The sequence below is a fragment of the Giraffa tippelskirchi genome, chromosome 8 (genome assembly GCF_054371585.1).
Source record: "Giraffa tippelskirchi isolate mGirTip1 chromosome 8, T2T-mGirTip1v1.2.pri, whole genome shotgun sequence".
In the NCBI taxonomy this organism is placed as follows: domain Eukaryota; kingdom Metazoa; phylum Chordata; class Mammalia; order Artiodactyla; family Giraffidae; genus Giraffa; species Giraffa tippelskirchi.
Window position 1 is genome coordinate 135,801,728 of NC_137282.1, and position 27,091 is coordinate 135,828,818.

At 42.2% G+C, this 27,091-nt stretch overlaps 1 protein-coding gene across 5 annotated transcripts in view; it reads right to left on the reverse strand.

Moving 5' to 3' along the window:
* Nucleotides 1-27,091, reverse strand: part of RCAN2 (regulator of calcineurin 2) — a 272,351-nt gene that overhangs the window by 93,340 nt on the left and 151,920 nt on the right. Inside the window, exon 1 of one of the 5 annotated variants that reach the window (XM_081519654.1) lies at nt 8,841-9,298. The exons of the other annotated variants lie outside the window; for them this stretch is intronic. Coding sequence (XP_081375780.1) covers nt 8,841-8,927 — 87 coding nt within the window. The 5' untranslated portion in view covers nt 8,928-9,298. Of the gene's footprint in view, nt 1-8,840; nt 9,299-27,091 lie in introns of those variants that run through there. 5 annotated transcript variants of the gene reach the window in all.

The following is a 27,091-nucleotide window of genomic DNA, read 5'->3' on the forward strand; positions in this document are numbered from 1 at the left end:
ATAAATTTGTTAAAGTTATCTTTCTGGAAGTGAAGAGTAGAGGTCTTTTTGCAAATATTTTAAAAAATTCATAGTTCAGAACTTGTATATTAGATTCTGGAGAGTAATTGTACTTCTGGACTGTAAGGATGTAAACATTTCTTTGGTATATAACAATAAAACAAAAAGGTAATGAATTTCTTCCTGTCCCCACTCCAATCGCATTCCACCTTGGGGGAACCGTTTAGCAATTGTTGAGACTTGTTCAACTTTTGACCAGGAACCTTCTCTGGGTTCTCAAGTCCCTGACATGGTTAGGAGCTCACAGTTTCCAATAACTGGTTCCAATAACTGCCTGTCTGGCCAGAGAAGAAGAAAAAGAAACCTTCCATGGTTAAGGAAAATATATATATATTTATATATAGTATACACATGCAATGGGGCTTCCCAGGTGGCACAAGTAGTAAAGAACCCTCCTGCCAATGCAGGAGATGTAAGAGACATGGGTCTGGTCCTTGGGTTGGGAAGATCCCCTGGAGAAGGGCATGGCAACTCATTCCAGTATTCTTGCCTGGAGAATCCCAAGAAGTGCCTGGTGGGCTATATATAGTCCATGGGGTCGCAAAGAGTCAGACATGACTGAAGCGACTGAGCACACACATACACATACACATGCAAAACATTTTCATGACTGTGTGCACGTGTGTGTATGTACAGGTGTATATTTCCCCCCTAGAGATACATTTACCCAAAAGAGGAATGCAAAGACACATCCAGTGAGTATTTTCTAGGGAAAGTCTTAACTTGATGGATATTTTATTCTCAAATAGTTTTAAGATAAATTCTCCATTCTAGATAGAGTGGAGAGTTCACAACTTCTTTTTCCCTGTTTGAAGTCCTCATTAAATTATCTCTCAATCTTTTTTGAACTAGTACCTTGGAGCTTAGATTTAGAGCTTGGAAGGAATACATTCCCTTTACATAAAGAAGTTTTCCCGTTACATAAAGAAATTCTAGGCCAGGCGTGGGCTAGAGTGTTTATGACCTCCCTGGAAAGCTGGGTTATTCACCGCAAAGCTGTGATGCCATTTAAGCTTACAACCTAAGCGTACCCAGTGATAATAAATGTTTCAGGTATCATTTTCTTTTCTATTTGTCAATTTTAAGTTTCATCAGAAAGTACTAAAACAGGCTATTATAAATTGTTGATAGCTGTATTCAGAATCACTAAGGTTGCAAAGGGTACTCACTGAGTTTTACGTTAAAATCTGCTTCTTTAGGAGAATAACATTAATGAAGCCACTGTTTTGTTGTTATTGCTTTGAATAAATCTGACACTCAGAGGTAGCAACTGTCAATGTCTGAATTACTTTCCCACAGTTAAAAGACTCTAAATAGAGAGGCACATTTTCAGTTGGCTTTCCTGCTTTACCATGTCATTAGTTGAATACTGTTCCTTGCCTTTCCCTGATGTGACAGGTGGCTGTGAAATCTGCCTGCTAACCTTCTCAGGGAGCATCTGTCACTTGTAAAAAATCCCTTCTTCCCACTCTGAAAAGTGTTTGGTACTTTCTTGAGAGGTGAGATAATATTCAACAGTACACATTCAAACATGTTAAGTTTCAGGTATGTTTTAGGGACACTGTCTAACATTCAGTTTTACATTAACACTTTTATTTCCAAAATGGCCTCAGTTCTAGTCCATTTTGTTACCAGAGGACAAACACGCTTTTGTTGTGAGGGTCAGAATCTGCCATGAGGAAGCCATCCCATCCTCCACACCGCATCCTCCCTACACATTCCCTTTTGGTTTTCAGAAACTAAAGATAGTCTGGAGATGTAACGTGAAATAAATATTATTTAAAATTTTGGGGGGAAACGGTGTGGGAGGGAGGCTCACAAGGGAGCGTAATATACGTATACGGATAACTAATTCACATTGTTGTACAGCAGACACTAACAGAACTTTGCAAAGCAGTCATTCTCCAATTAAAAAAAAATAAAATTCCAGCCATTGAACAATGAAAGTTTCTGTCAACTTAACATTTTGGTTCCTAAAATTTACCATGAATATCTCCAGAGGGTTTCAATGTTTGAGAATGAAATCGTACACAACTCAAATTCTTCTAAGCTGCTGAGTGAACACCATGGTTTTTGAAGATTCTGAAAGAGCTTTAGAGCTCTACAGAACCAAAAAGGTCGACTGCAGCCAGGTCCTCTGCCCAGCACTGCATTTGCAAAGCATAAAAGAAACAGGCGTGAAGCTTGACAAGCTCTCCTAACAAATACCCACAAGCTTCTCTTCCAAATCAATCCTGCGATACCCCCCAATACCCACATTTTCATTTGTATTACTTGTCTCCTCCCAAAGCAGAGGGCAAAGCGTATCATACCAACTCTACTCCATCATTCTCCTCCTATGCATCCTGCCAAACAAAACTAGTCATGCAATTTTCACTGGTTCAAATGACAAATAGACTTCAATGTACTAAGTGGCCAAGATGTGCTGGCTTTTTCTTTTCATAACTCACACAACAGCATGACACAGACTATGAGTCAGTCATATACTTTCGTGTGAAAAGAGTAAATGAAATTCAAAAAGCATCAAGCATTTTTCTCATCATCATTCCTGTGTGTCCAAAAAGGTTAAGAGACTTGCCCAAGGTTGCATGGATTGGGAGGATACTGGGAAATTCTCAAAAGCAGAGGAGAGAAGGTAGGACTTTTGAGTCACCTTGGAAAGGTCCTGGACTTTTAGATGGGATTGAAAAGTCCTACAGCAATCCTAGGATTTCAAGTGTATGAAAAATTATTACTCTGAGAACAAATTTCTGCTTCTATTTCCCCCTCTTCCAAGAGAACCACCAGGCTTAAAATATAACATGAGGGATTTAGCTTAAGCACAATTTCAAAAAGGAGCAGCATGAAAAAAATAAAAATTATGGTATGAGTCCTTGACAGCCTCAGTAGGTCCCTGAATGAATGAATGATGGAAACAGGTTAAAGGGAGGGCTGGGTAAGAACACATCAGATAAGGTGGCCTCTCTTTGCCTCTACTGTTCCCACTACCGGCATGCTTTTCCCTCAGATCGACACATGGCCCTTTCACTCATTTCAGATTCCTGAATGACACTAGAATAATGACATTTAAGAAACTGCCAGCTTGCCAGAAATGCTTCTACTGGCCACCCATTAAAAAGTGGTCAATGGAATTTCTGGAGAGAGAAATATGGTGAAATGCATTTGCCTGTTTTCCTCCTCTTTGGGGAACTATTGATCTAGCAGTCCTGGCAAAATTTCGGAAATAGGAACTTGAAGGGCCCCGTGCAAGCTTCCTTCCAGCAATTCACCTCCTCACTCTGCTCCATCTCTCTTGAAAACCCTCATTACTGCCTGAAATTACATGGGTGCTGTGTGCTAAGTCGCTTCAGTTGTGTCCGACTCTCTGCAACACCATGGACTGTAGCCTGCCAGGCTCCTCTGTCCATGGGATTCTCCAGGCAAGAATACGGGAGTGGGTTGCCACGCCCTCCTGCAGGGGATCTTCCCAACCCCGAGATGGAACTCACATCTCTTACATCTACCTGCATTGGCAGGCGGCTTCTTTACCACTAGCGCCACCTAGGAAATTATAGTATACGTTTATTTGTTTACTAGTTTGCTGTCTGGCTCTTGGGTTAGAACGTGCACTCTCTGAGGGCTGGAATGGTTGTCTTGTCCATCTCCGAGTACGTAGAGTATCGCCTGGTCAGGAGTTAAGTGCACTGAACATATGTTTTTTATTTTTTTATTGACATATAGCTGATTCACAATGTTATGCCCATCTCTGCTGTACAGCAAAGTGACTCAGTTATACATACCTATACATATATATATTCTTCTTTTTAAACTTTTATATTTTATTCATCATGGATTTTTGTATTATTTTTTCTTTTCTTTTTTTTTTAATGGTGCAAGAAATATTATTTAGTTACTGAGTTTCTTCACCACGGAGCATGTGAGATTCTAGACCCCGGCTCAGTGATCAAACCTGTGCCCCTTGCAGTGGAAGTGCAAAGTCCTAACCACTGAACCACCGGAGAAGTCCCTTTTTAACTATTCTTTTCCTTTATGGTTTATTCCAGGAGATTGGATACCATTCCCTGTGCTATACTGTAGGACCTTGTTGTTTGTCTAGTATAAATGTAATAGTTTGCATCTAAATCTCCAGCTCCAAGGGTCTTTGAAACTTCTGATCTTCTTATAAGACCTGCCATGTTTCCTGCCTGTCCTAAGGAACAGAAAGAAGCTTTATGAGCCCCTGTCTCCTGTATAGATGCCCATGGAGACAGGACTGGATCCCTGGACTTGAATTAGGAGCCCTCCAGCCCAGAGAGGAGGCATCCACCCCCTTTCTGTGTGGGAAGCTCTCACTGCAGAGAAGGGGCAGCAGGTACAGGTAAAGTCTCTAAGCTATCAGAAAGGTTGCTTCTGAAACCGCATCCATCAAGGCTTCGCTTAGGGGAATGGATCAAGGTGTGTAAGCAGAGGTTATTCTAGATAATATTGAACTGGCTTTGCTTGTACCTACCTGTATCTAAGACACACAGGACGCTGACTTTACACATGATCATCTATGCCCAGCTCCACTCCGACCAGCCAAGTTAGAAGTCCTGGGCATGGGACTTGAGCCTTGTCAATATTTTAAGAGCTCCCCATGGGGATACCAATGTCTAATCAGGTTGAAGAACCACTGGACTAAAGTGAAACAAAAATTTCATTACCCATCTTTGGATCTTTCATTTCCACAAGAGTTTGGCTCCTTGTTGAAGGGTGGGGGTAGGGAGGACTATTTTCAGAATATGAGAAGGATACTCGAGAAAATCAACCCTGCTCACCTGCGTACACACAGACACACACACACAGATACACAAACTAACAGATACACACAGACACACACACACAGATACACGAACTAACAGATACACAGACACAAAGGCACATATACAGACACACAGATACACGAACAAACAGATACTCACAGACACACACAGACACAAACACAGACATATACAGACACACATCAATACAAACGTGCAGACCCCAGAGACACACACAGACACACACAGGCAGACACACACACAGAGACACACAGACACACACACATACACACAGACACATACAAAGACACATACACTCAACACACACAAGCAAACTCTACAGCTCACCATGTCATTTTCCTCCTACTGAGAGTTTTGAGTTTCTTTATCTTTCTGAGCATCCTTTTGCCATCAGACAGCTAAGTTTCCAACACTACCAGTGGGATTTCTGGAGAAAGATAAATATGGGGGTGCATTTGCCTTTTTTTCTCATCTGTTTGGTATTACTGCTCCAGCAGCTTTGGCAAAATTTAGGAGATAGGAGCCTGCAGGGCCCCCAGTGCAACCAGCTGAGATTCCCCCATGGAAGATAAGGTTTCCTGAATTGCTGTAAATCACTGCATTTGGGAAGAGAGGCTGCTTGATTGCATAACCCTGGTGTGGTTTCTTTTCCACAAGGGCCCCAGGTAGAAAGGGAGAGTCTGAAAAAGGCAAAAAAGCCTGAGATCAAGCAAACTGGATGCAGGTAGGTGAGACAAACCCTCACCTGGGGTGCCTCCCTTCTTTCTGACAAGGAATATTAAAGGTTTAGAAAAAGAAACTCCTGGCTCCACCGTGAATCTGGAAGAGATGATTAATGAAGTTTACCTTTGGTGAAACCTTGGTTTTGCTTGATTACTGTTTCATTTCAAATGATCAAATGGCTAAGTTACCAGGGTGTGTGTGTGTGTGTATGTGTGTCTGTGTGTCTGTGTTTGGGGGGATGGGAAGGAAAATGCTTTCTGTGTCCTGGACTGTCATTGTAAATTCAGCTGGAGATGGGACATTCCAATAAACTGGCAGAAGTAACTTACCACCTTTAGAGAATGTCTGAACAGGTGATCATGACTATGATGGCAACAGCTAACACGTATTGAACATGAAATATATCAGGCACTGTGTTGTTTTACATGTATAATTTTCTTTAATCCTCCCATCAAGCCAAAGAGGTAGGAATGACTATTATCCCCATGTCACAGATAAGCAAACTAAGGCACAGAAGGATTCAGAACCTTGTTCCAAAGAAACAAATCCATGGCGACTCCAAGTTACCAATGTTTAGCAGGAAGGACATATAACGCACCTTTCTGGTGGGAGTCTTCTCGGAAAACCCCACACATTTCTTATGAAAAGTGTGAGAGGCTTCATGAGCCCGCCCCTCCTCCCCCTGTTTCCCCTCCAGTCTCTCACAGAGATCCTACTGCAGTTAAATGCATTGACTCACCTGACTGCAACATGAGACGCCTTTCCATCTTCGTCCCTCCCTCTTCCTGTATCAAAATCTACCCATCTTCAAGTTAAGCACCACGCTTAACCTGGGATGCGCCATGGCGCCATCCCAACCACTCCAGTACAACCAGCTGTAAGAATTTTGTGTCCCCTGAATTCCAGAAAATACTCTGCCTTTAAGAAATATTGGGCATGTTTGCAACAACATGGATGGAACTAGGGATAATCATATTAAGTGAAGTAAGTCAGAAAGAGAAAGAAAAAGACCATATGATACCACTTATATTTAGAATCTTTAAAAAATGATACAAATGAACTTATTTACAAAACAGAAATAGACTCACAGACATGGAAAACAAACTTATGGTTACCAGAGAAGAAAGGGGGTGGGAGTATAAATTAGAAGTTCGCAATTAATAGACTCACTCCTATATATAAAATAGATAAATAACAAGAACCTAGTGTATAGCACAGGGAATTGTATTCAACATCTTGTAATAACCTATAATCAAAAAGAATGTGAAAAAAGAACATATATATACATATACATATATATATATATATGTATATGTATATAGGCTTCCCTAGGGGCTCAGAGGGTGAAGAATCTGCCTGCAATGCAGGAGACCTGGGTCCAATCCCTGGGTCCAGAAGATCTTCTGGAGAAGGGAATGACTACCCACTCCAGTATTCTTGCCTGGAGAATTTCATGGACAGAGGAGCCTGGCGGGTTACAGTCCATGGGGTTGCAAAAAATCGGACACAACTAAGTGACTAACACACACATATATATAAACATATAACTGAATCAGTTTGCTGCACACCTGAAACATTGCAAATCAACTATATTTCAATAAAAAATAAACAAAATAAGGGATAATGATTTAAAAAGATAAATATTGGGCAAATGGTTCTTTCTATGTCTATATTACAAATACCTACGTCATATAAGCGTATTTTAAACTCCTTCCTGTATGAGCACAGTGCCTGGCAGACAGCAGTTCCCTGAGAAATATTTTCTCACCATTATTTCGTGGACCAAAAAAGTCTAGATTTTCACAGGACAAACATGTAATTAAATGAGAACTGTTAAGAATAGAAGAGAATTGTAAAGTTTTACTTTAGGTATGCACAATTCTGTTCCAGCTGGTGTTCACAGATGGCTTTTACCCAGTTACCCATGGACTTTAAACAGGTTTTAAACTGGAGGGGCTCTGCGGACTGCTCCCTTCTGGAGCGTATACAGCAGGTGTGACCAGCAGGACTGTCTCTACATGCATGTTTCCACTGTGGACGCAGCCGTAGGCAGCACCCAACCGTTCCATTCTGATTTTCTGAACCTCCATATGACAGGTGGTGGACACTTCACAGCACTGCCATAAGAACTGATAAACACAGGGCCACACATTAAAAATATGCAGCAACAGCAAACCAGCCATTCTTGAATCCAGTTCAAAAGTGTGTTCAAAACCACAATCTTGAATGACAGAGCCATGCGTTATGCTAGCGGACACACACATTCCCACCTGGGAAGCACCAGGGAGAAATCTTGCACACCCCAAAACAAAGAATTCCGGGTCTTCCTTTAAGTCAAGACTAAGGGGAGGGTGGGAAACAATCACGCGGTGTGATTCCCCTTCTTTCCTCCTGTCACACAACAAGCACCTGTTCTTTTTGTTGCGTGTGTGAACTGCTTAAATAAGAAGCTTCGGCTAGATCTTATTTTCAATATGAGAGAAGAAATCGAAATTCCCATTTTGCAGGCATGGCATCTTTTTTCAGAACACAAAACCAAAGGGGCAAAAGCAAAGAGAACGTGTGTCATCAGGAGACAATTATCCATGACCAAACAATTGCTGCGGACACTCAGTGAGGACCGGCGCCCTAGGATACTACACCTCGAGATACGAAATATTTATACCCGAACTTTCTTTATGGAAAACCGTTCAGGGGAAATGACTTGCTTCTTCTGCCTGACAAAGGAAATTTAGACAGCTCTTTTCCAACTTTGATTTTCTGAGAGCTGGGGATTGAAACTGCTGTCTTTAGAAGAGCTTTTGTTCAATTTGCACATCATGGCCTATGTAAGGGACATTCCACGAAGGGGTTAAGGTCCCATGATCAGGGTGTCCTGGGTGCGATGATTATTATATGCGCTTTCTTCATCGAGTCATTGATTTAAAACCCCTCAAAACACTAAGGACTAGCAAATTCTTATTGACACAGAGACTATGAAAACATGTCTACTGTGAAAAGGACTGCCTGGGGATTGCCTAATAGGAAAGGCAAGAATACACAGACAGTGATTTTTCAAACCTTATCACATGCAAAATGAATGCACTGGTCTCTCTTCTAACTTATTCTAATTAACAGAGCCAGGCACTCACCCCATGCATTTCTAGCGCAGATCCTGAGCTGAAAACTACGAATCAAAGTCCTGCTCCCTTAGGCTAACAAGGCTGCTGGCAGCTTCCGCAAACAGCAACAATGAAAAAGAAGATTGCAGGTGCATACCTTAACCTCCTGGTTGGTAAAGACCTCCACATCCACCACGCAGGCAACCAGAGTGGAAACATCACAGTCCATGCTAGGGGTTGGCATTCCCCCTCCGGAATTGACAAGAAAGAGTTAGGCAGCCTCCGAGTCCTGCGGCTAGGAAGAACCTTCCAGGTAGATGGTGCCGGGGCCGGCCGGGCGCTGCCCTGCCCTGGGGATGGCCGAGCCGGGCACCTGAACCCACTCGGCTGCGCGCACACACAGCCCGCCGTGGCTCAGGCAGCACGGCAGAGTAAGAGCGGCCGGCTCTCTGATGGCAATGACATCACCACAAAGACTGACACAAGCCGGAGCTATTTTTTTTCCCCCAGCCTTTTATCTCTAGGCAGTGCAGTGGAGCAAATTGAACATGATTATGTGCTAAATCTGAACTCAGACTAAATCAATTCAGGCAGCAGCTCGCTAGGAACTGAGTCATAGCTGTTGTTTCAGCCCGAGTGCTTATGTTTGCAAAAAGCCAGGGTGGGGCATGGTGGGGGGGTGGACATCTGACACCAGAGACGCTGTTTGGGGGTGGGGGTGGGTGGGGGAATTATTCTGCCTATGAGCCTGCTGAGGTTAAGGTGTGACAATTTCTCTGCCTCAGAAAGGAGCAGGAAGTTGAGGCATTTTGCAAATTGCTTGGCTTCTGTTAATTGCCCTATGCCTCTCGGAGCGGACACACATGTTCTGGGCACCCTAATGCATCTCGGGTGGGCACGGGCTAAATAGAAATCCATTCTTGCAGTGACTAACAGAGCTAGGCGTCAGTCATTTAGGCAGCCTGGTAAGAGGAGATAATTAGAGGTTTGTGAATGTCTATTTGAAGCACGTAAGTGCAGACCAGGAACTCTAAAAGCACCCCTCGAAGCTCTGGATTTCAGGCTGTCCGCCAAGGTCATTCAAACCCAAAGCGGCCAGTGGGAAGGAGTTCCAGAAAACGTCTCATTCGGGGACAGATGGCAGAGTCTAACAGGCAAACGCACTGATGTGGGTCACTGTCAGAACCTCAGGGCTTGATTTTGCCTGAGACTTTTAACTTGTCCAATGGCCTTTTCAGTCTCTTTCCCTGATTGTGAACCCCTGAAGGGCAGGGCTGGGGATAATTCATCTTTATATCTTGAGACTTTAGCTGAGTGTCTGGCATGAGAAGGCAGTAATTGTTTAATGTATGATCAAACCAAATGGGAACAGCCTTCACAGCAGAAGTGAGCAAAGAAAAAAAAAACCCAAATCATTTTCATTTTATCATTGGTTATAAAAATACCAGTACTGAACTGGCAGGATCTATGCCCAGTAGAGTGCAGATGCATCTTCTGTGGCTATCAGAGGTCACGATTTGTAACAGATCGGCGCCTTTCTAACCCAAGACTGGACAAAGTGGTCAAATTTTGCAGGCAGATGAGAAAGGTGACCTTTTAGACTGAAGGCATAGAAGTTTTCTGGTTGATCCTCATTTTGGGTTACACGTGAGTCTAATGAAAGCGAAAGAAAGTGAGTCTAACCAGTTCAGCTCACTTCAATTCAGTTGCTCAGTCATGTCTGACTCTTTGCGAACCCATGGACTGTAGCACACTGGGCTTCCCAATCCATCACCAACTCCCGGAGCTTGCTCAAACTCATGTCCATCGAGACAGTGATTCCATCCAACCATCTCATCCTCTGTCGTCCCCTTCTCCTCCCGCCTTCAACCTTTCCCAGCATCAGGATCTTTTCCACTGTCAATTCTTCGCATCAGGCGGCCAAAGTATTGGAGTTTCAGCTTCAACATCAGTCCTTCCAATGAATATCCAGGACTGATTTTCTTTAGGATTGACAGGTTGGATCCCCTTGCAGTCCAAGGCACTCTCAAGAGTCTTCTCCAACACCACAGTTCAAAAGCATCAATTCTTCAGTACTCAGCTTTCTTTATAGTCCAACTCGCACATCCATACATGACTACTGGAAAAACCATACCTTTGACTAGATGGACCTTTGTTGGCAAAGTAATGTCTCTGCTTTTTAATAGGCTGTCTAGGTTGGTCATAGCTTTTCTTCCAAGGAGCAAGCATCTTTTAATTTCATGGCTGCAGTCACCATCTGCAGTGATTTTGGAGCCCAAGAAAATAAAGTCTCTCACTGTTTCCATTGTTTCCCCATCTATTTGCCATGAAGTGATGGGACCAGAGGCCATGATCTTAGTTTTCCGAATGTTGAGTTTTATGCCAAATTTTTCAGTCTCCTCTTTCATTTTCATCAAGAGGCTCTTTAGTTCTTCTTTGTTTTCTGCCATAAGCGTTGTGTCATCTGCATATCTGAGGTTATTGATATTTTTCCCAGCAATCTTGATTTCAGCTTGTGCTTCATCCAGCCTGGCACTTTGCATGATGTACTCTGCATATAAGTTAAATAAGCAGGGTGACAATATACAGCCTTGACATACTCCTTTCCCGATTTGGAACCAGTCTGTTGTTCCATGTACAGTTCTAACTGTAGCTTCTTGGCCTGCATACAGATTCCTCAGGAGGCAGATCAGGTGGTCTGGTATGCCCATCTCTTGAAGAATTTTCCACAGTTTGTTGTGATCCACACAGTCAAATGCTTTGGCATAGTCAATAAAGCAGAAGTTTTTCTGGAACTCTCTTACTTTTCCGATGATCCAATGGATGTTGGCAATTTGATCTCTGGTTCCTCTCCCTTTTCTAAATGCAGCTTGAACATCTGGAAGTTCATGGTTCACATACTATTGAAGCCTGGCTTGAAGAATTTTGAGCATTATTTTGCTAGCATGTGAGATGAGTGCAGTTGTGCGGTAGTTTGAACAATCTTTGGCGTTGCCTTTCTTTGGGATTGGAATGAAAACCGATCTTTTCCAGTCCTGTGGCCACTGCTGAGTTTTCCAAATTTGCTGGCATATTGAGTGCAGCACTTTCACAGCATCATCTCTTAGGATCTGAAATAGCTCAACTGGAATTCCATCACCTCCACTAGCTGTCTTTGTAGTGATGCTTCCTAAGGCCCACTTGACTTCACATTCCAGGATGTCTGGCTCTAATGAGTGATCACATCACTGTGGTTATCTGGGTCATGATCTTCTGTGTATAGTTCTTCTGTGTATTCTTGCCACCTCTTCTTAATATCTTCTGCTTAGTTTTTCATTCCATTTCTGTCCTTTATTGTGCCCATCTTTGCATGAAATCAAAATATCACTAAATCATGGTATCACTAATTTTCTTAAAGGGATCTCTAGTCTTTCCCATTCTATTATTTTCCTCTATTTCTTTGCATTGATCATTGAGGAAGGCTTTCTTATCTCTCCTTGCTATTCTTTTGAACTTTGCATTCAAATGGGTATATCTTTCCTTTTCTCCTTTGTCTTTAGCTTCTCTTCTTTTCTCAGCTATTCGTAAGGCTTCCTCAGACAATCATTTTGCCTTTTTGCATTTCTTTTTCTTGGGGATGGTCTTGATCACTGCCTCCTGTACAATGTCATGTACCTCCATCCATAGTTCTTCAGGCACTCTGTCAGATCTAATCCCTTGAATCTATTTGTCACTTCCACTGTATAATCATAAGGGATTTGATTTAGGTCATACCTGAATGGTCTAGTGGCTTTCCCTACTTTCTTCAGTTTCAGTCTGAATTTGGCAATAAGGTGTTCATGTTCTAAGCCACAGTCAGCTCTAAGTCTTGATTTTGCTGACTGTACAGAACTTCTCCATCTTTGGCTGCAAAGAATATAATCAATCTGATTTCGGTATTGACCATTTGGTGATGTCCAGGTCTCTTGTGTTGTTGGAAGAGGGTGTTTGCTATGACCAGTGTGTTCTCTTGGCAAAACTGTTAGCCTTTGACCTGCTTCATTTTGTAATCCAAGGCCAGATTTGCCTGTTACTCCAGGTATCTCTTGACTTCCTATTTTTGCATTCCAGTCCCCTATAATGAAAAGGACATCTTTTTTTGGTGTTAGTTCTATAAGGTCTTGTAGATCTTCATAGAACTGTTCAACGTCAGCTTCTTCAGCATTACTGGTCAGGTCATAGACTTGGATTACTGTGATATTGAATGTTTGCCTTGGAAATGGACAGAGATCATTCTGTCGTTTTTGAGATTGCATCCAAGTACTGCACTTCAGACTCTTTTGTTGACTATGATGGCTACTCCATTTCTTCTAAGGGATTCTTGTCCACAGTAGTAGGTATAATGGTCATCTGAGTTAAATTTGCCCATTCCAGTCCATTTTAGTTCATTGATTCCTAAAATGTCAATGTTTACTCTTTCCATCTCCTGTTTGACCACTTCCAATTTGCCCTGATTCATGGACTTAACATTCTAGGTTCCTACGCAATATTGCTCTTTACAGCATCAGACTTTACTTCCGTCAGCAGTCACATCCATGGGTGTTGTTTTTGCGTTGGCTCCGTCTCTTCATTCTTATTGGAGTTGTTTCTCCACTGATCTCCAGTAGCATATTAGGCACCTACCCACCTTGGGAGTTCATCTTTCAGTTTCCTATCTTTTTGCCTTTTCATGCTGCATGCTGTTCATGGGGTTCTCAAGGCAAGAATACTGAAGTGGTTTGCCATTACCTTCTCCAGTGGACCACATTTTGTCAGAATTCTCCACCATGACCTGTTTGTCTTGGGTGGCCCTACATGGCATGGCTCATAGTTTAGTTGAGTTAGACAAGGCTGTGGTCCATGTGATTAACGAAATCAGCTCACCAATAGAAATATTTAGAATGATGAAACTCTGTGTGTGTGCACAGTACTTACTGTGTTGTCTAGGGCACTGTGGGGAGTATGAAATTATGTCAACAGATAATTCAACTAACAGTTTCTGAGTGATGACTATATACAGAGCTCTGTCAGCTCCTCTGAAGGATAAAATGATGAGATATCTCTAAAATGATGGATAAGTAAAATTCACTATCCTCAAGGGGCTTAAGGAGAAGGCAATGGCAACCCATTTCAGTACTCTTGCCTGGAAAATCCCATGGACGGAGGAGCCTGGTAGGCTGCAGTCCTTGGGGTCGCTAAGAGTCGGACACGACTGAGCGACTTCACTTTCACTTTTCACTTTCATGCATTGGAGAAGGAAATTGCAACCCACTCCAGTGTTCTTGCCTGCAGAATCCCAGGGATGGTGGAGCCTGGTGGGCTGCCGTCCATGGGGTCACACAGAGTCGGACACGACTGAAGTGACTTAGCAGCAGCAACAGCAAGGGGCTTAAAATCCAGGGGAGAAGATAAGACATGGAGACAAACAGCTACACAGCACAGCAGTGGTGGGGGTGGCAGAGGATGGGCAGATGGCACTTGGTGGGAGCACTGGAGAAAGAGCAATGGATGCTGAAGGGACCTGGAACAGATGAGCCTCAAGGAGCAGGACTTGACTTCTGCTCTGATCTTCAAACATAGGTAAAAGTCTGTCAGACAGAGAAGGGCTGAGGAGAGCCCCCCAGGCAGAGGGTGCAGACTAGAAATATCCAGAGCAAAGGAAAAATACACGGACTCCCCTGGTGGTCCAACAGTTAAGAGTCCACCTTGCAATGCAGGGGACACCAACTCCATCTCTGGTCCAGGAAGATCCCACATATTGCAGAGCAACTAAGCCCCTGCACTGCAACTATTGAAGCCATGTGCTGCAACTACTGAAGCCCATGTGCCCTGGAATCCGTGCTCTGCAACGAGAGGCCTGCAATTCAGAGGTTAAGTCTAGCGCATGGGTCCACAGCTGATCAAAGAGCAACAAGGCAGTAGGGACGACCCATTATAACCATCTCTCTGTTCACTTATAGGGTTTTGTGAATTATTTCACACTTTCTGTTTAGGGAAGAGCTACAAAGGTTACTCGGGGCTTTCCTGGTGGCTCAGTGGTAAAGAATCCACCTGCCAAAGCAGGAGATGCAAGAGGAACACCAGCTTGATTCCTGAGTTGGGAAGATCCCCTGGAGGACTAAATGGCAATCCCTTCCAGTATTCTCGCCTGGAAAAATCCTATGGACAGAGGAGCTTGGCAGGCTACAGTCCATAGGGTCACAAAGAGTCAGACACAGCTGAGTGACTGAGCACGCACATAAAGGTTAAATGTGTTATTTAAGAGAAAGAGCCTTGCTCTGACACATGTTGGCAGGGGGACATTAGTTTCTCCAGGAAATAAAGCCTCACCCCAAGTTGTAAAGTAGGTATTTGAGAGGCTTCCCTGGTAGCTCGGTGGTAAAAAAATTTCCCCTGTCAATGCAGGGGGCACAGGTTCGATCCCTGGTCCGGGAAGATTTCACATGCCATGGAACAACTAAGCCCATGCGACACAGCTGCTGAGCCTGTGCTCTAGAGATCAGGAGTCACAACTAAAGAAGCCCGCGCACCCTAGGGCCTGTGCTCTGCAACAAGATAGGCCACCAAATGAGAAGCCCCTATTCTCTGCAACTAGAGAAAAGCCTGCGCAGCAACCAAGACCCAGCATAGCCAAAAATAAACACATAAATAAAAAATATTTTTTTAAAAAATAGATATTTTTTTCTGATGCAGCTTCAGTTTCTCCTTTTCAGTTTGTTTCTTTCCTGGAGACTCTTTCTTGTACTCCTGAGCCCACTAACTTTATACCTTCCTCTTTTAAAATATTTTTTCAAGGACACAGTTCTCAATTCATTTCTGTTAGCATGAAACGACTGGTAACTTATAGTATTATTGTCATAGAGGAATCTGTATGATGGGTAATATTAGGTTGGCCAAAATGTTCATTCAGGTTTTTCCAGCAGTTGCGGCAAAAAAAAAAAAAAAAAAAAATGAATGAACTTTTTGACCAGCTCAATATTATAGGAGATCAAATTTATATTGAGTAAATAGTAGTTTTAGGGTGAAATTACAGGCATTGAGAGCAAGTAGTGATTTTGAAATAAAATTATTGGATTTTTAATAGGTTGGTTCAACAAATTGGCTATATTATACTATTCAACTGTTAACACAAAACACTTTCCTATAGATCAGAATCTCTAGGGCACTTCCTTGTTAAAATCGTGCCCTATTTTTCTAGATAAAAGGTATTTTTGATGGCTGGGGGATGACAGGCAGCCTGTATATAAGCACTTGGCTATGGCTACAAGGTCCTATGAACCCTGGTTCTTGTCTGCTCTCCCATCTCAGCTCATCATTTCTCCCTTTCCTCTCCACACCCTAGATTAACTGGTCTTTGGATTCAAAAAAAAAAAAAAAAAAAATGCCAAGCTCTTTCTGATCTCAGGGACTTTGCACTTGTTATCGCCTTTGTCAAAAAAATATCCAGATCTCTGCATGGCTGCCTCCTTCTTACCACGCTCATCTCAGCTCAGAGGTCATTTCCTTGGAGAAGTCTTCCCTGATCACCTAAATAAAAATATGCGTGTCTGTGTGTGCCTGCACGTGCACACACACACGCACACATACAGATTCAAACACTATCCGGCATCTTTTTTCTAATTTTATTCATAGCACTTTTCACTGTCTGAAACTATTTACTTATTTCTTGACTTGTTCTCTACAACCCCAACTAGAATGTAATCTCCACAAAAGCAGAGGGTTTTGATTATTCTGTTCTCTGCTGTATTCTCAGAGGCTAGAAAAGTTCCAGACACTTAGGTACTCTCAGTAATGTCTGAAGTATGAGTGAATAAAGAAATAAATTAATCTAAAAAGGCAAGTAGAAGGACTCAGACACATACAGATGCCTCCAGATTTGGAGTTAGGAAAGTCCTCGCAGGAGGATACACAGATTGACAGCCGAATTGAGGCATTAAGCCCCAGGTGGGCAGGAAGAGATAGGGACCTTCCAATCCCCAAACCAGCAGCCAAATCTTATTTGCTCATGAGCACAGCTATGCCCATTACAAGTATGAGTTGTCAGAGGCTTTGCTCCCTGTGTTTCCTTCTGGATACTCTGCTTTTAATGTTTATTGTTGAAAACTCAGACGTATTCAAAAGTTGAGGGAACACTATAACGAGCGTTCATATACCCACCACCCAAGCACAACAATAGCCTGGGACCAACCTTGCTTCCTGGCAGAGTGTGGTCCCCAGACCAAGAGTATCAACAGCACCTGGGAATTTGTTAGAAAGGCAAATTCTTTTTTTTTTTTTTAACTTTTTATTTGTATTGAGGTATAGCTGATAATGGATTGCCTGGATTAGAATCTGTGTTTTTTGACTTTAGAGTTCCTTTGGGCTTCCCTGGGGACTCCGTGGTAAAGAGTCAGCCTGCCAATGCAGGACACTCATGTTTGATCCCTGGGTCAGAAAGATCCCTGGAGGAGGAAATGGCAACCCATTCCAGTATTCTTGCCTGGAAAATCCCAAGGACAAAGGAACCTGGAGAACTAGAGTCCAAGGGGTTGCAAAAGAGTTGGACATGACTTAGCGACTAAATCAACAACAATACAGCCAATTAACAATATTGTGATAGCTTCAGGTGAACAGCAAAGCATACCCAGCCATATATATGCATGTATCCATTCTCCCACAGACTCCCCTCCCTTCCAGACTGCCACATAATATTGAGCAGAGTTCCATGTGAGGAAAGGCAAATTCTTGAGCCACATCCAAGATCGGGTAGGTTGGACCAGTATCTATATTTTAACAAGACCTCTAGGTAATTCTGCTGCAATTTCAAGTCTGAGCACCACTGAGCACCATGTCTGAGCACCATGTCCCCAACAGCTTACACTCTCCGTTATTCTGACATCGTATCATTTCATCTGTAAGTATTTCATCGTCTATCTCTAAAAGACAAGGGCTTGTCTTTTAAAATCACAATACCTAGCACACACACTCCTGAAAACAAGACTAGTTCCTTAGTACCATCAAATGTCCTACTAGGGTTCACATTTCTCTCACGGTACTACAAATGTTCTCTTCCCTTCTTGGCCCCTCTCCACCCACTCCCTGGTCCTGTCCTGCTGTCCCTTCCTTCGGTCCTTCCTTTATTTACCATTTCCTTTACTTAAATTCGCGATTGTGCAGTGGATAGAGAATCTGCCCGCAATGCAGGAGACACAGGAGACATTGGTTTGATCCCTGGGTCAGGAAGATCCCTTGGAGAAGGAAATGGCAATCCACTCCAGTATTCTTGGGGATAATTCCACGGACAGAGGAACCTGGCAAGCTACAGTCCATGGGGTCCCAAAAAATCTGACAAGACTGAGCGCCTACGCACTCAGCATTCACCATTTACTTTAAGTTCAGTCGCTCAGTCGTGTCCGACTCCTTGCGACCCCATGAATTGCAGCACGCCAGGCCTCCCTGTCCATCACCAACTCCGGGAGTCTACCCAAACCCACGTCCATCGAGTCGGTTATGCCATCCAACCATCTCATCCTCTGTCGTCACCATTTACTTTAAACCGGGATCTAAACTACTCTGTCTTTCACGTCTCTTAATCTGTAGTGTCCTCCTCCATGTCTTCTTTTCCCTTATAGTTTGCTGTTGTTGATGACAGAATCATGTTATTTTTTCTTTAGGATTCTCCCCAGTCTGGATTTTCTTGATTAATTTCACATTTGTTGCTGTTGTTGTTCAGTTGCTAAGTTGTGTCTGATTCTTCTCGATCCCATGGACGGCAGCATGCCAAGCTTCCCTGTCCTTTACTATCTCCCAGAGCTTGCTCAGATTCATGTCCGCTGAGCTGGTGATGCTATCTAACCATCTTATCCTCTGCTGCCTCTTTCTCCTTTTGCCTTCAATCTTTCTCAGCATCACAGTCTTTTCTAGTGAGTTGACTTTTTGCATCAGGTGGTCAAAGTACTGGAGCTTCAGCTTTAGCATCAATCCTTCCAATGAATATTCAGGGTTGATTCCCTTTAGGATTGACTGGTTTGATCTCCTTGCAGTTCATAGTGTCATTCAACTGGTTTCTCTTTTACATGTTGGTCCTACTAATTAGATCCTGAGGCTGGATAGATTTGGGTTGGCAAGATGCCTTCATGGACAGTGTTGTGTACTTAGTGGGTAGGTAATTAGTATAATTAGTGGGTAGGTAATGCCTGACCATCTCTTTTTGTGGCATTAGCAGTCTTTCATGCTCAATGCCTAGATTCACTCTTATGTTAGAAGTTGCAGAACGATGGTATTCCCTCAGGGCTTCCCTGGTGGCTCAGATGGTAAAGAATCTGCCTGCAATGTGGAGGCCCAGGTTCAATGCCTGGGTCAGGAAGATCCCCTGGAGAAGGAAATGGCTACCCACTCCAGTACTCTTGCCTTGAGAATCCCATGCACAGAGGAGCCTGGTGGGCTACAGTTCATGAGGTCCCAAAGGGTTGGGCACACCGAGTCACTAACACTTTCACTTCATTTATTCATGGAATACTTCCATTACAAGGAACTACTTCCCATCTACCATGGAGTTATCCTGAGTTTGTGTTTTGTAAGACAGATAAAATACACACTTGACTCTTTTCCTTTATTAACTAGCTTTTTTTTTTTTTTAATGACTTGCTTCCCATTATCCTTCAAAGAAGACCACTGAACATTTTTACTTTATTAAGCATCATCATGAACTCGTAGACTAAAGAGACTTGATGGGTTTAAATTCACTGTCATTTTATCTTATTGATGCTTACATTGCCGGTGAGAATATAATCAGGTTGGCTTCTGTGTCCTTTTGACACAATCTCAGTCGTCTTTGAGGGTTACCTCACCATCTGGCAGGACAAGATGTTCCAGACTCATCCTGTCCATTTCCTGCCCCAGATAAGGAATCAGCCATTTCTTTCTCAGTTTCATTTAGTATTTCAACATATTTCAAGATCATAATCTATAGACTTTGAGATGTTCTTTGCACTGAGTTGGTTATTATTTACAAGACTTCTTAGTGGCCTGAGCTAGAAAATATATAATGTGTTTTATTTTTTTTTAAATAATAAGGTCTTACTTTTAAACTTTTTTAAATTTATTTTTTAATTGAAGTATAGTTGAATTTGTTGTTGTTGTTGCTATTCAGTTCCTAAGTTGTATCCAACTCTTTGCTACCCCATGGACTGCAGCATGCCAGGCTTCCCTGTCCTTCCCTATCTCCCAGACTTTGCTCAAATTCATGTCCATAACATGTTTTAAAGATGACATGCATCATGAGTTCAGACTGATAATTCAAAATCAAATCCAGAATTTTTTAATCTTACATCTTTATCCTCTTTCTTACACATCAAATATCTTGGTTCTTATCAGTAATGGAATTACTCATGTGCCTTATTTCATGCTACAATACACAGCGGCTTCAGAATCACAATAATCACTAGGAAAAATTTAAGATTTTCCCCCAGCTCTTTTTGTCCTAAGGATATACCCATAAGGCTGGTAGAAATTCCTCTGCAGTGACAGAAGCTCAGGACTGTGTCTGGTCATGCTCTTTTCACCATAAAGCCACTTTCAGACAGAAACTGAAAGAAAAAGTGGAGAAAGTCTTAGAAGCATTGGAGTCCTGGTTTTCAGTTGTTTCCAAAGCCTGGGGCACCTGTCGTTCCATGGATCTCCTCAATCAGCTCTTCCCTTGGTGATGTTCCATATCCTAAAATTATCCCACGCAATGCCTCCCTGTTTTCCCCAAACTACTTCAGATATTGTTTCTGTCACTAACAATCAAAAAAGTCCTAGTGTTCTCTCTCTCTCTCTCACACACACTCATACACACACACACACACACACACAGCCCTAGCATAACAGATGACACTAAGGTGGGAGTCACTCATCAGGGACCACATTTCAGGTCTCTGAACTGTCCCAAGGGAACCCTCCTCCCCCTGATTAGACTTGAGGTGAGGGAGCTGCCACCCTCTAACCCTCCCTCGTGAGGTAACAGCAGGAGCCCCAGGATGAATTTCTGCTAAGAAGACCTGCTCACAGAACCACCTTTATTTCTCCACTTGCTTCTCCCTATCAATCCCTCCTTTCAGACTTCAGATCGATCTAACTAGTTTCTGGCCTCCTGCTTTGAAAATCTGCATATTGGTGTGATACCTACCTCTGTTCAAAATGTCATATTTACTATTTTATCACACCTCAGTTGAAACTTGAAATTTATCATCTCTTTATACTATCACTAACTTAGGACAAAACTTGTGGAGTCACTCTGCAAAAATTCATGAGCATTGTTATTATTTAAAGTTCACAATAGGTCCCGTTTCATAATGAGGATGTCATTTGTCCATCCATTTATCCTCATCCATCCATCCATCCATCCATCCAATGGCTAGTGAATATACTATGGACCCAGCATACAGAGAGGTACTGGCCATAGAAAGATGGCAAGTTATTATCCTTCTTCTCAAGGAGGTCATTGTAAAGGGAGTAAAGAATCACAATATGATTGACATGATATGACATATGATATGATGATGTGATATATTTGCTACAAATGATGTTAATATGAGGTATAGGATGAGAAGGACTTCCCTGGTGGCTCAGACGGTAAAGCATCTGCCTATAGTGTAGGAAATCCAGTTCGATTCCTGGGTTGGGAAGATCCTCTGGAGAAGGAAATGGCACCCCACTCCAGTACTCTTGCTTGGAAAATCCCATGAATGGAGAAGCCTGGTAGGCTACAGTCCACGGGGTCGCAAAGAGTTAGACACGACTGACTGACTAAACTTTCACTTTCATAGTATGAGCACAGAAGTATAAGTTTGCCATATGCAACAGGCATTAGAAAAGCTTTCCCTGAGGAAGCAAAGTTTCACTAAACTTTGAAAAATAAGCAGTTTTCTAGTTATCCAGATAGGGAGACAAGTAGGGAGATGACATTTTAAGTATAGGTAAGGGCTTGGGCTGATGTGGTAAGGTATGAGAGTGAGTGGCCCAGTATTGCTGCACATGAAATTGCAGATGGAGTTAGGGATTAAAGGTGGGGAGCATGGAAAATGCAGCTAGACTGCTAGGCAGGGGCCTGACCATGAAGAGCTTTGTGAGTTATTGGTAGAAATTTAAACTTTATTCCATAGGAATAATGACCCAGTGGAGGCTACAATGGTAGCTTCTTGGCTCTTCCTGTCTCTAATTTTACTGCCATTGAATTCACCCTGCAGAAAATCTGTGGCCAAGGAAAATTTTCTACTGAGAAAAATTATATTCTCTCTATGAGTGTGTCAGTCAGTTCAGTCGCTCAGTCGTGTCTGACTCTTTGCGACCCCAGGCACTGCAGCACGCCAGGGTGCCAGGTTTCCCTGTCCATCACCAATTCCCAGAGCTTATATTCATGTTCATCGAGTCAGTGATGCCATCCAACCTTCTCATCCTCTGTCATCCCCTTCTCCATGAGTGTGTGCTGTGTGCTAAGTCACTTCAGTCGTACCTGACTCTGTGCACGCTATGGACTGTAGCCCGCCAGGCTCTTCTGCCCACGGGGTTCTCCAGGCAAGAATACTGAAGTGGGTTGCCATTTCTTTCTCCGGGAGATCTTCCTGATCTAGGGATTGAACCCCATGTCTCTTAAGTCTTCTACACTGGCAGGAGGGTTCTTTACCACTAATGTCACCTGGGAAGCCATGAGAGTGGAGCTTAAAGTTGGAACCAGGGGCAGCAAATATGCAAGGGATTATTGTAAGGGAATGTTGGAAATCTAATGGGCAAATAGGCTTCTGAGACCTTGCAGTGGGAATTTCTAGCACTACCTTAGTGGAAGGCAAGCTTTCTTCACTAAAATAATGCATATTACTTCCACATAGATAATGCACATAAATCCATTATAGCTCTTATCTCCCTGTAGGGTTTAAATGTTTTATTGTGTCCTCAGCTCTTAGCACGTTGCCAGGCATAATGCATGCAATCAAGATGATGTCTGATCAGTGAAAGAAAGAATGTATGAATAAAAGACAAGATGAGTTGAGGCCACCCCCACTTCTTTTCATGAATGGGTTATTTTTCAGTCATCTATCTGAGTAGTGGCTCCATCGGCTTTAGTCTTTGGTGCTTACCATAAAATTTCCTACCCCACCACCCTACTCATCAAGTTTTGAGAGTTCTAGAGATGCAAACTGGAAGAACTGATAAGAAGCATAGCCATGAAGCGTCAGACATATGTGCTATGTACTGAGTCGCTTCAGTCATGTCTGACTCTTTGCAACCCTATGGACTGTAGCATACCAGGCTCCTCTGTCCATGGGATTCTCCAGGCAATAATAATGGCATGGGTTGCCATTTCCTCCTCAAGGGGATCTTCCTAACCCAGGGATTGAACCCGTGTCTCTCAAGTCTCCTGCATTGTCAGGTGGGTCCTTTACTACTAGCACTACCTGGGAAGACCAGAAGCCTTAGACATACTTATATATACAAGGAAAGATGGCTGAAAGTCCACTGAGCCTTGTGTTCCTTCCACAATACAGAGCTGTTTCTGGAAAGTAGTTTCCCAATTGGGGCTACAATTTCCAGTTTGCCTGAGTTCTGTCCAATGGAATGGGAACAGAATGAATGCCACTTACAGGCCTGGCCCATAAGAACCTCCAGCTGAACTCATTTCTTTTCTTCAACTTGATCTTTGGAGTTGAAGATGATGGAGTCTTTATTAGCTTAGGTCTCTGAATGACTGCATGGATCACACTCCTATTTCCTTCACCCTCTTCCCCATCACACTGCCAATGGGGTTTTATATGAGTTGGAAACAAACCTCTCTTCCCATAAGCCCCTAAGACTTTAGAGCATATTGGCTAGAGAAGGCAGCATTACTGTAACTAACACAGCATGTGTGCCTGTATGTGTCCATGTTGAAGTATGCGCTGAGAATTCGAAATCCAATTTTATACAGAATCAAATACCAAATGGGGATACGACCAGAAGTAAGATGATTTAATCCTGAAATGTGGAAAATCTTTCATTTTAAATTGAATTTGAATGTCTTAAATTAGCAAATGAGCAGGTAATCATATTGTTATTTGATCTATCATGGTTAGTCCATGTCAAGATAGAGATAAAGGGAATACATGGAGCCTGAGAAGAGCTGAAAAGCAGAGAAGATCAAATGAATAAGATCAGAAAAGTTTTCCTGGTTAAAAATTCATAATTTTAAAAAATAGCCGAATTAGTCATACATGCTGATTATGATTGGTGAGATTTCAAATAAATAAATCATCAGGATTATGTGTAAGAAACATAAATTAGAAATAACTAGAAGGACATTATGATTACATCACTGGATTTTGGCAAGCTACAGACTGCTACTGCCTGTACTTTAAGAAGATTCCATCTGCCTAAAAATGGTAGGTAAGAGCATCAGATGACTTGCTCTGTATTTCTAAACACTCTAGGGCCGGCCTAAGAAGGACGGCATCTGAAAAAGTAAGTATTCCTTCACAACCTGTATTTCTTTAACTTTCCCTTCGTTTTCAAGAAGAGGTTTTGGCAAATCAAAAGCTAGGTCAGGGACTTCCTTGGTGGTCCAGTAGTTAAGACTCGGTGCTCCCAGTGCAGGGGTCTTGAGTTCAATCCCTGGTCAGGGAACTAAATACCACATGCCGCAACTAAGAGTTCACATGCAGAATGAAGATCAAAGATCCTGCATGTAACAACTAAGACCTGACACAGCCAAATAAATAATAAATAAATATTAAAAAATAGCTAGGACAGAGGAAGGCAAAAAGAGTTAAGAAGCCATGTGGAATACAATGGAATATTACTCGGCGATAGAGAAGAACAAAGTTGAGTCAGCTGTAGTGAAGTGGACGTACCTAGAGCCTGTTATACAGAGTGAAGTAAGTCAGAAAGAGAAAAATACGTATCGCGTATTAATGCATATATACGGAATCTAGAAAAATGGTACTGATGAACCTATTTGCAGGGAAGAAATGGAGATGCAGACATAGAGAATAGACTTGTGGACACACAGAGAGAAGGATAAACTGAGAAAGTAGCACTGGCATATGTACACTATGATGTATAAAATAGATAACTAGTGGGAAGTTGCTGTATAGCACAGGGAACCCAGCATGGTGCTCTGTGACCTAGAGGGGTGAGCGAGGCTCAAAAGGGAGGGGATACATATATAATTATGACTGGTTCACACTGTTGTACGGCAGAAACCAACACAACATTGTAAAGCAATCATACCCCAATTACAAACTTTTAAGAAATCTTTTAAAATGTTGGAGAAGAAAAGAAAGAAGCCATGTGGAAATGCCCAAAAGGGAAGTTTCTAGTATCAGATGGCAGGCTGATTATCCACCTAGATTGGGCTTTGGGTGGGCTGTGTCTGTCGGGCAAGGCAATACCTTTGGAAATTTCCAAAGTTTTGAGAAATCAAACTTTCTTTGACAGACATATATCATTTGAGTGTTTTCACAGAGCTGGAGAGTCAAGAGGAGAGAAACTAAGAAGCTGGCAATAACAGAATTTTCTTTAGGCTCAAGGCAACAAGGGGGAAGAGATTTTCAGGTTACTTTTCAGGCAAGCCATACTACTTCACCAAAATAGGTAAGGAGAAAGAGTCTCAGGACAAATACTGTACAAAAGAATTTTAAAATGCACACTGTTATATTTAAGATGGACAGTCAACAAGGACCTACTGTATAGCACAGGGAACTCTGTTCGATGCTGTGTGGCTGCCTGGATGGGAGGGGAGTTTGGAGGAGAATGGATACATGTATATGTACAGCTGTGTCCCTTCACTGTTCACCTGAAACTATCACAACATCGTTAATCAGTTATACTCTAAAACAAAATAAAAAGTTGTAAAAAATGTGCACTGGGAACAGTTTTGTTTGTGCTGTGTCTCTGGGACACATGGTATATAGAGATGGAGAAAAATGTAGATTTCTAATAGTAGAATCATAAGTAAACTTATCAAAGAGGGAGCTTTCATGAAGCACGGCTCTGGGATGCACATTGGAAATTCTAGTGTTACTATTTGGGGCATATATGGAGTTTTCAATACTCCGTTGGTAAAAATATAACTTGGAATCACCTTTCTGAAATGAAGGAGGCTTTAAAAAAATAAATGAAGCACACAGAAACTTCCATTTCGGTTAGAGGTAGAAATTTGCAGGAAACCATTATGCTAGTCTCTCAAAAAGAATATGAACTACACAATCACAGATTTCTAAAAACCCCTAAGAGAGCTGATTAAAAAGGAAACTAAGTGAACTAAATTCCATATAGCAAAAAGCTCTTCTCATGAAAGAAGAGAGGTATGTCTGTTTTTACCTTTCGAGTAATAATGGGAGAAAGAAGAATTCACTAGCGACAGGTGTAAGGAGGAACCAGACGGCTTCCTAGCAAACTTTTATGGTTTTATGTGGGCTGGAATAATGGGTTAGAATCCCAAAGAGCCCCAGACAAACAATAAGTTGGTAAAGTCACTACTTTATCCAGACCAAAAACTAAAATAAGGCAAAAGAGATCTGTGGGATAATGTAGTTTAACAGATGCATAATTAGAGTCCCAAAAGTAGGAGAGAGGATGATGTAGAATAAACACCGCCATTCCCTTTTCCAGGGGATCTTCCTAACCCAGGGATCGAACCCATGTCTCCTGCATTATACACAGTTTCTTTACCATCTGAGCCATCTGGGAAGCCCTCCCTATAAGTAGATAATGGCCAAGATTTTCTCCAAATCAATTAAAATGTCAATGTATAAATTCAAGAAGTTCATTAAACCCTAAGAAGACCAAAGCTAGACATATCATAGATAAATTCCTAAAATTCAAAATTAAAGAGAAGGTATTAAAAGCAGGAAGAGGAAAAAGAGATATTACAAGAATAGGAATTAAGACTGATTTCTTTTGTGAAACAATAATGGCCAAAATTGGGCTTCCCAGGTGGCACTAGTGGTAAAGAATTCCCTGCCAATACAGGTGACGCAAGACATACAGCTTCAATCCCTGGGTCGGGAAGATCCCCTGGAGTAGGAAATGGCCCCCTCCTGCAATATTCTTGCCTGGAAAATTTCATGGGCAGAGAAACCTGGCGGGTTACAGTCCGTGGGGCCACAAAGAGTTGGACATGACTACGTGACTGAGCATACACACACTCACAGTGGTCGTCATACATGAACAACATATTTACTGTGAAGAAAGAAAAACAATAAACTGTCAACCAAGATTTTGATATTCAGCAAAAACAGCTTTCAAATATGAAATAAAATCCTTCTCTGTTGCTTCTGAGAATGAAAAATAGTGTAGGCACTTGAGAAAACAGTTTGATAGCGTCTTAAGAAGTTAAACATACAATTAAAATCAGACCCAGTAATCCCACTACTTGGTATCTACTCAGGAGAAATGAAGACCTATGTTGACACAAAG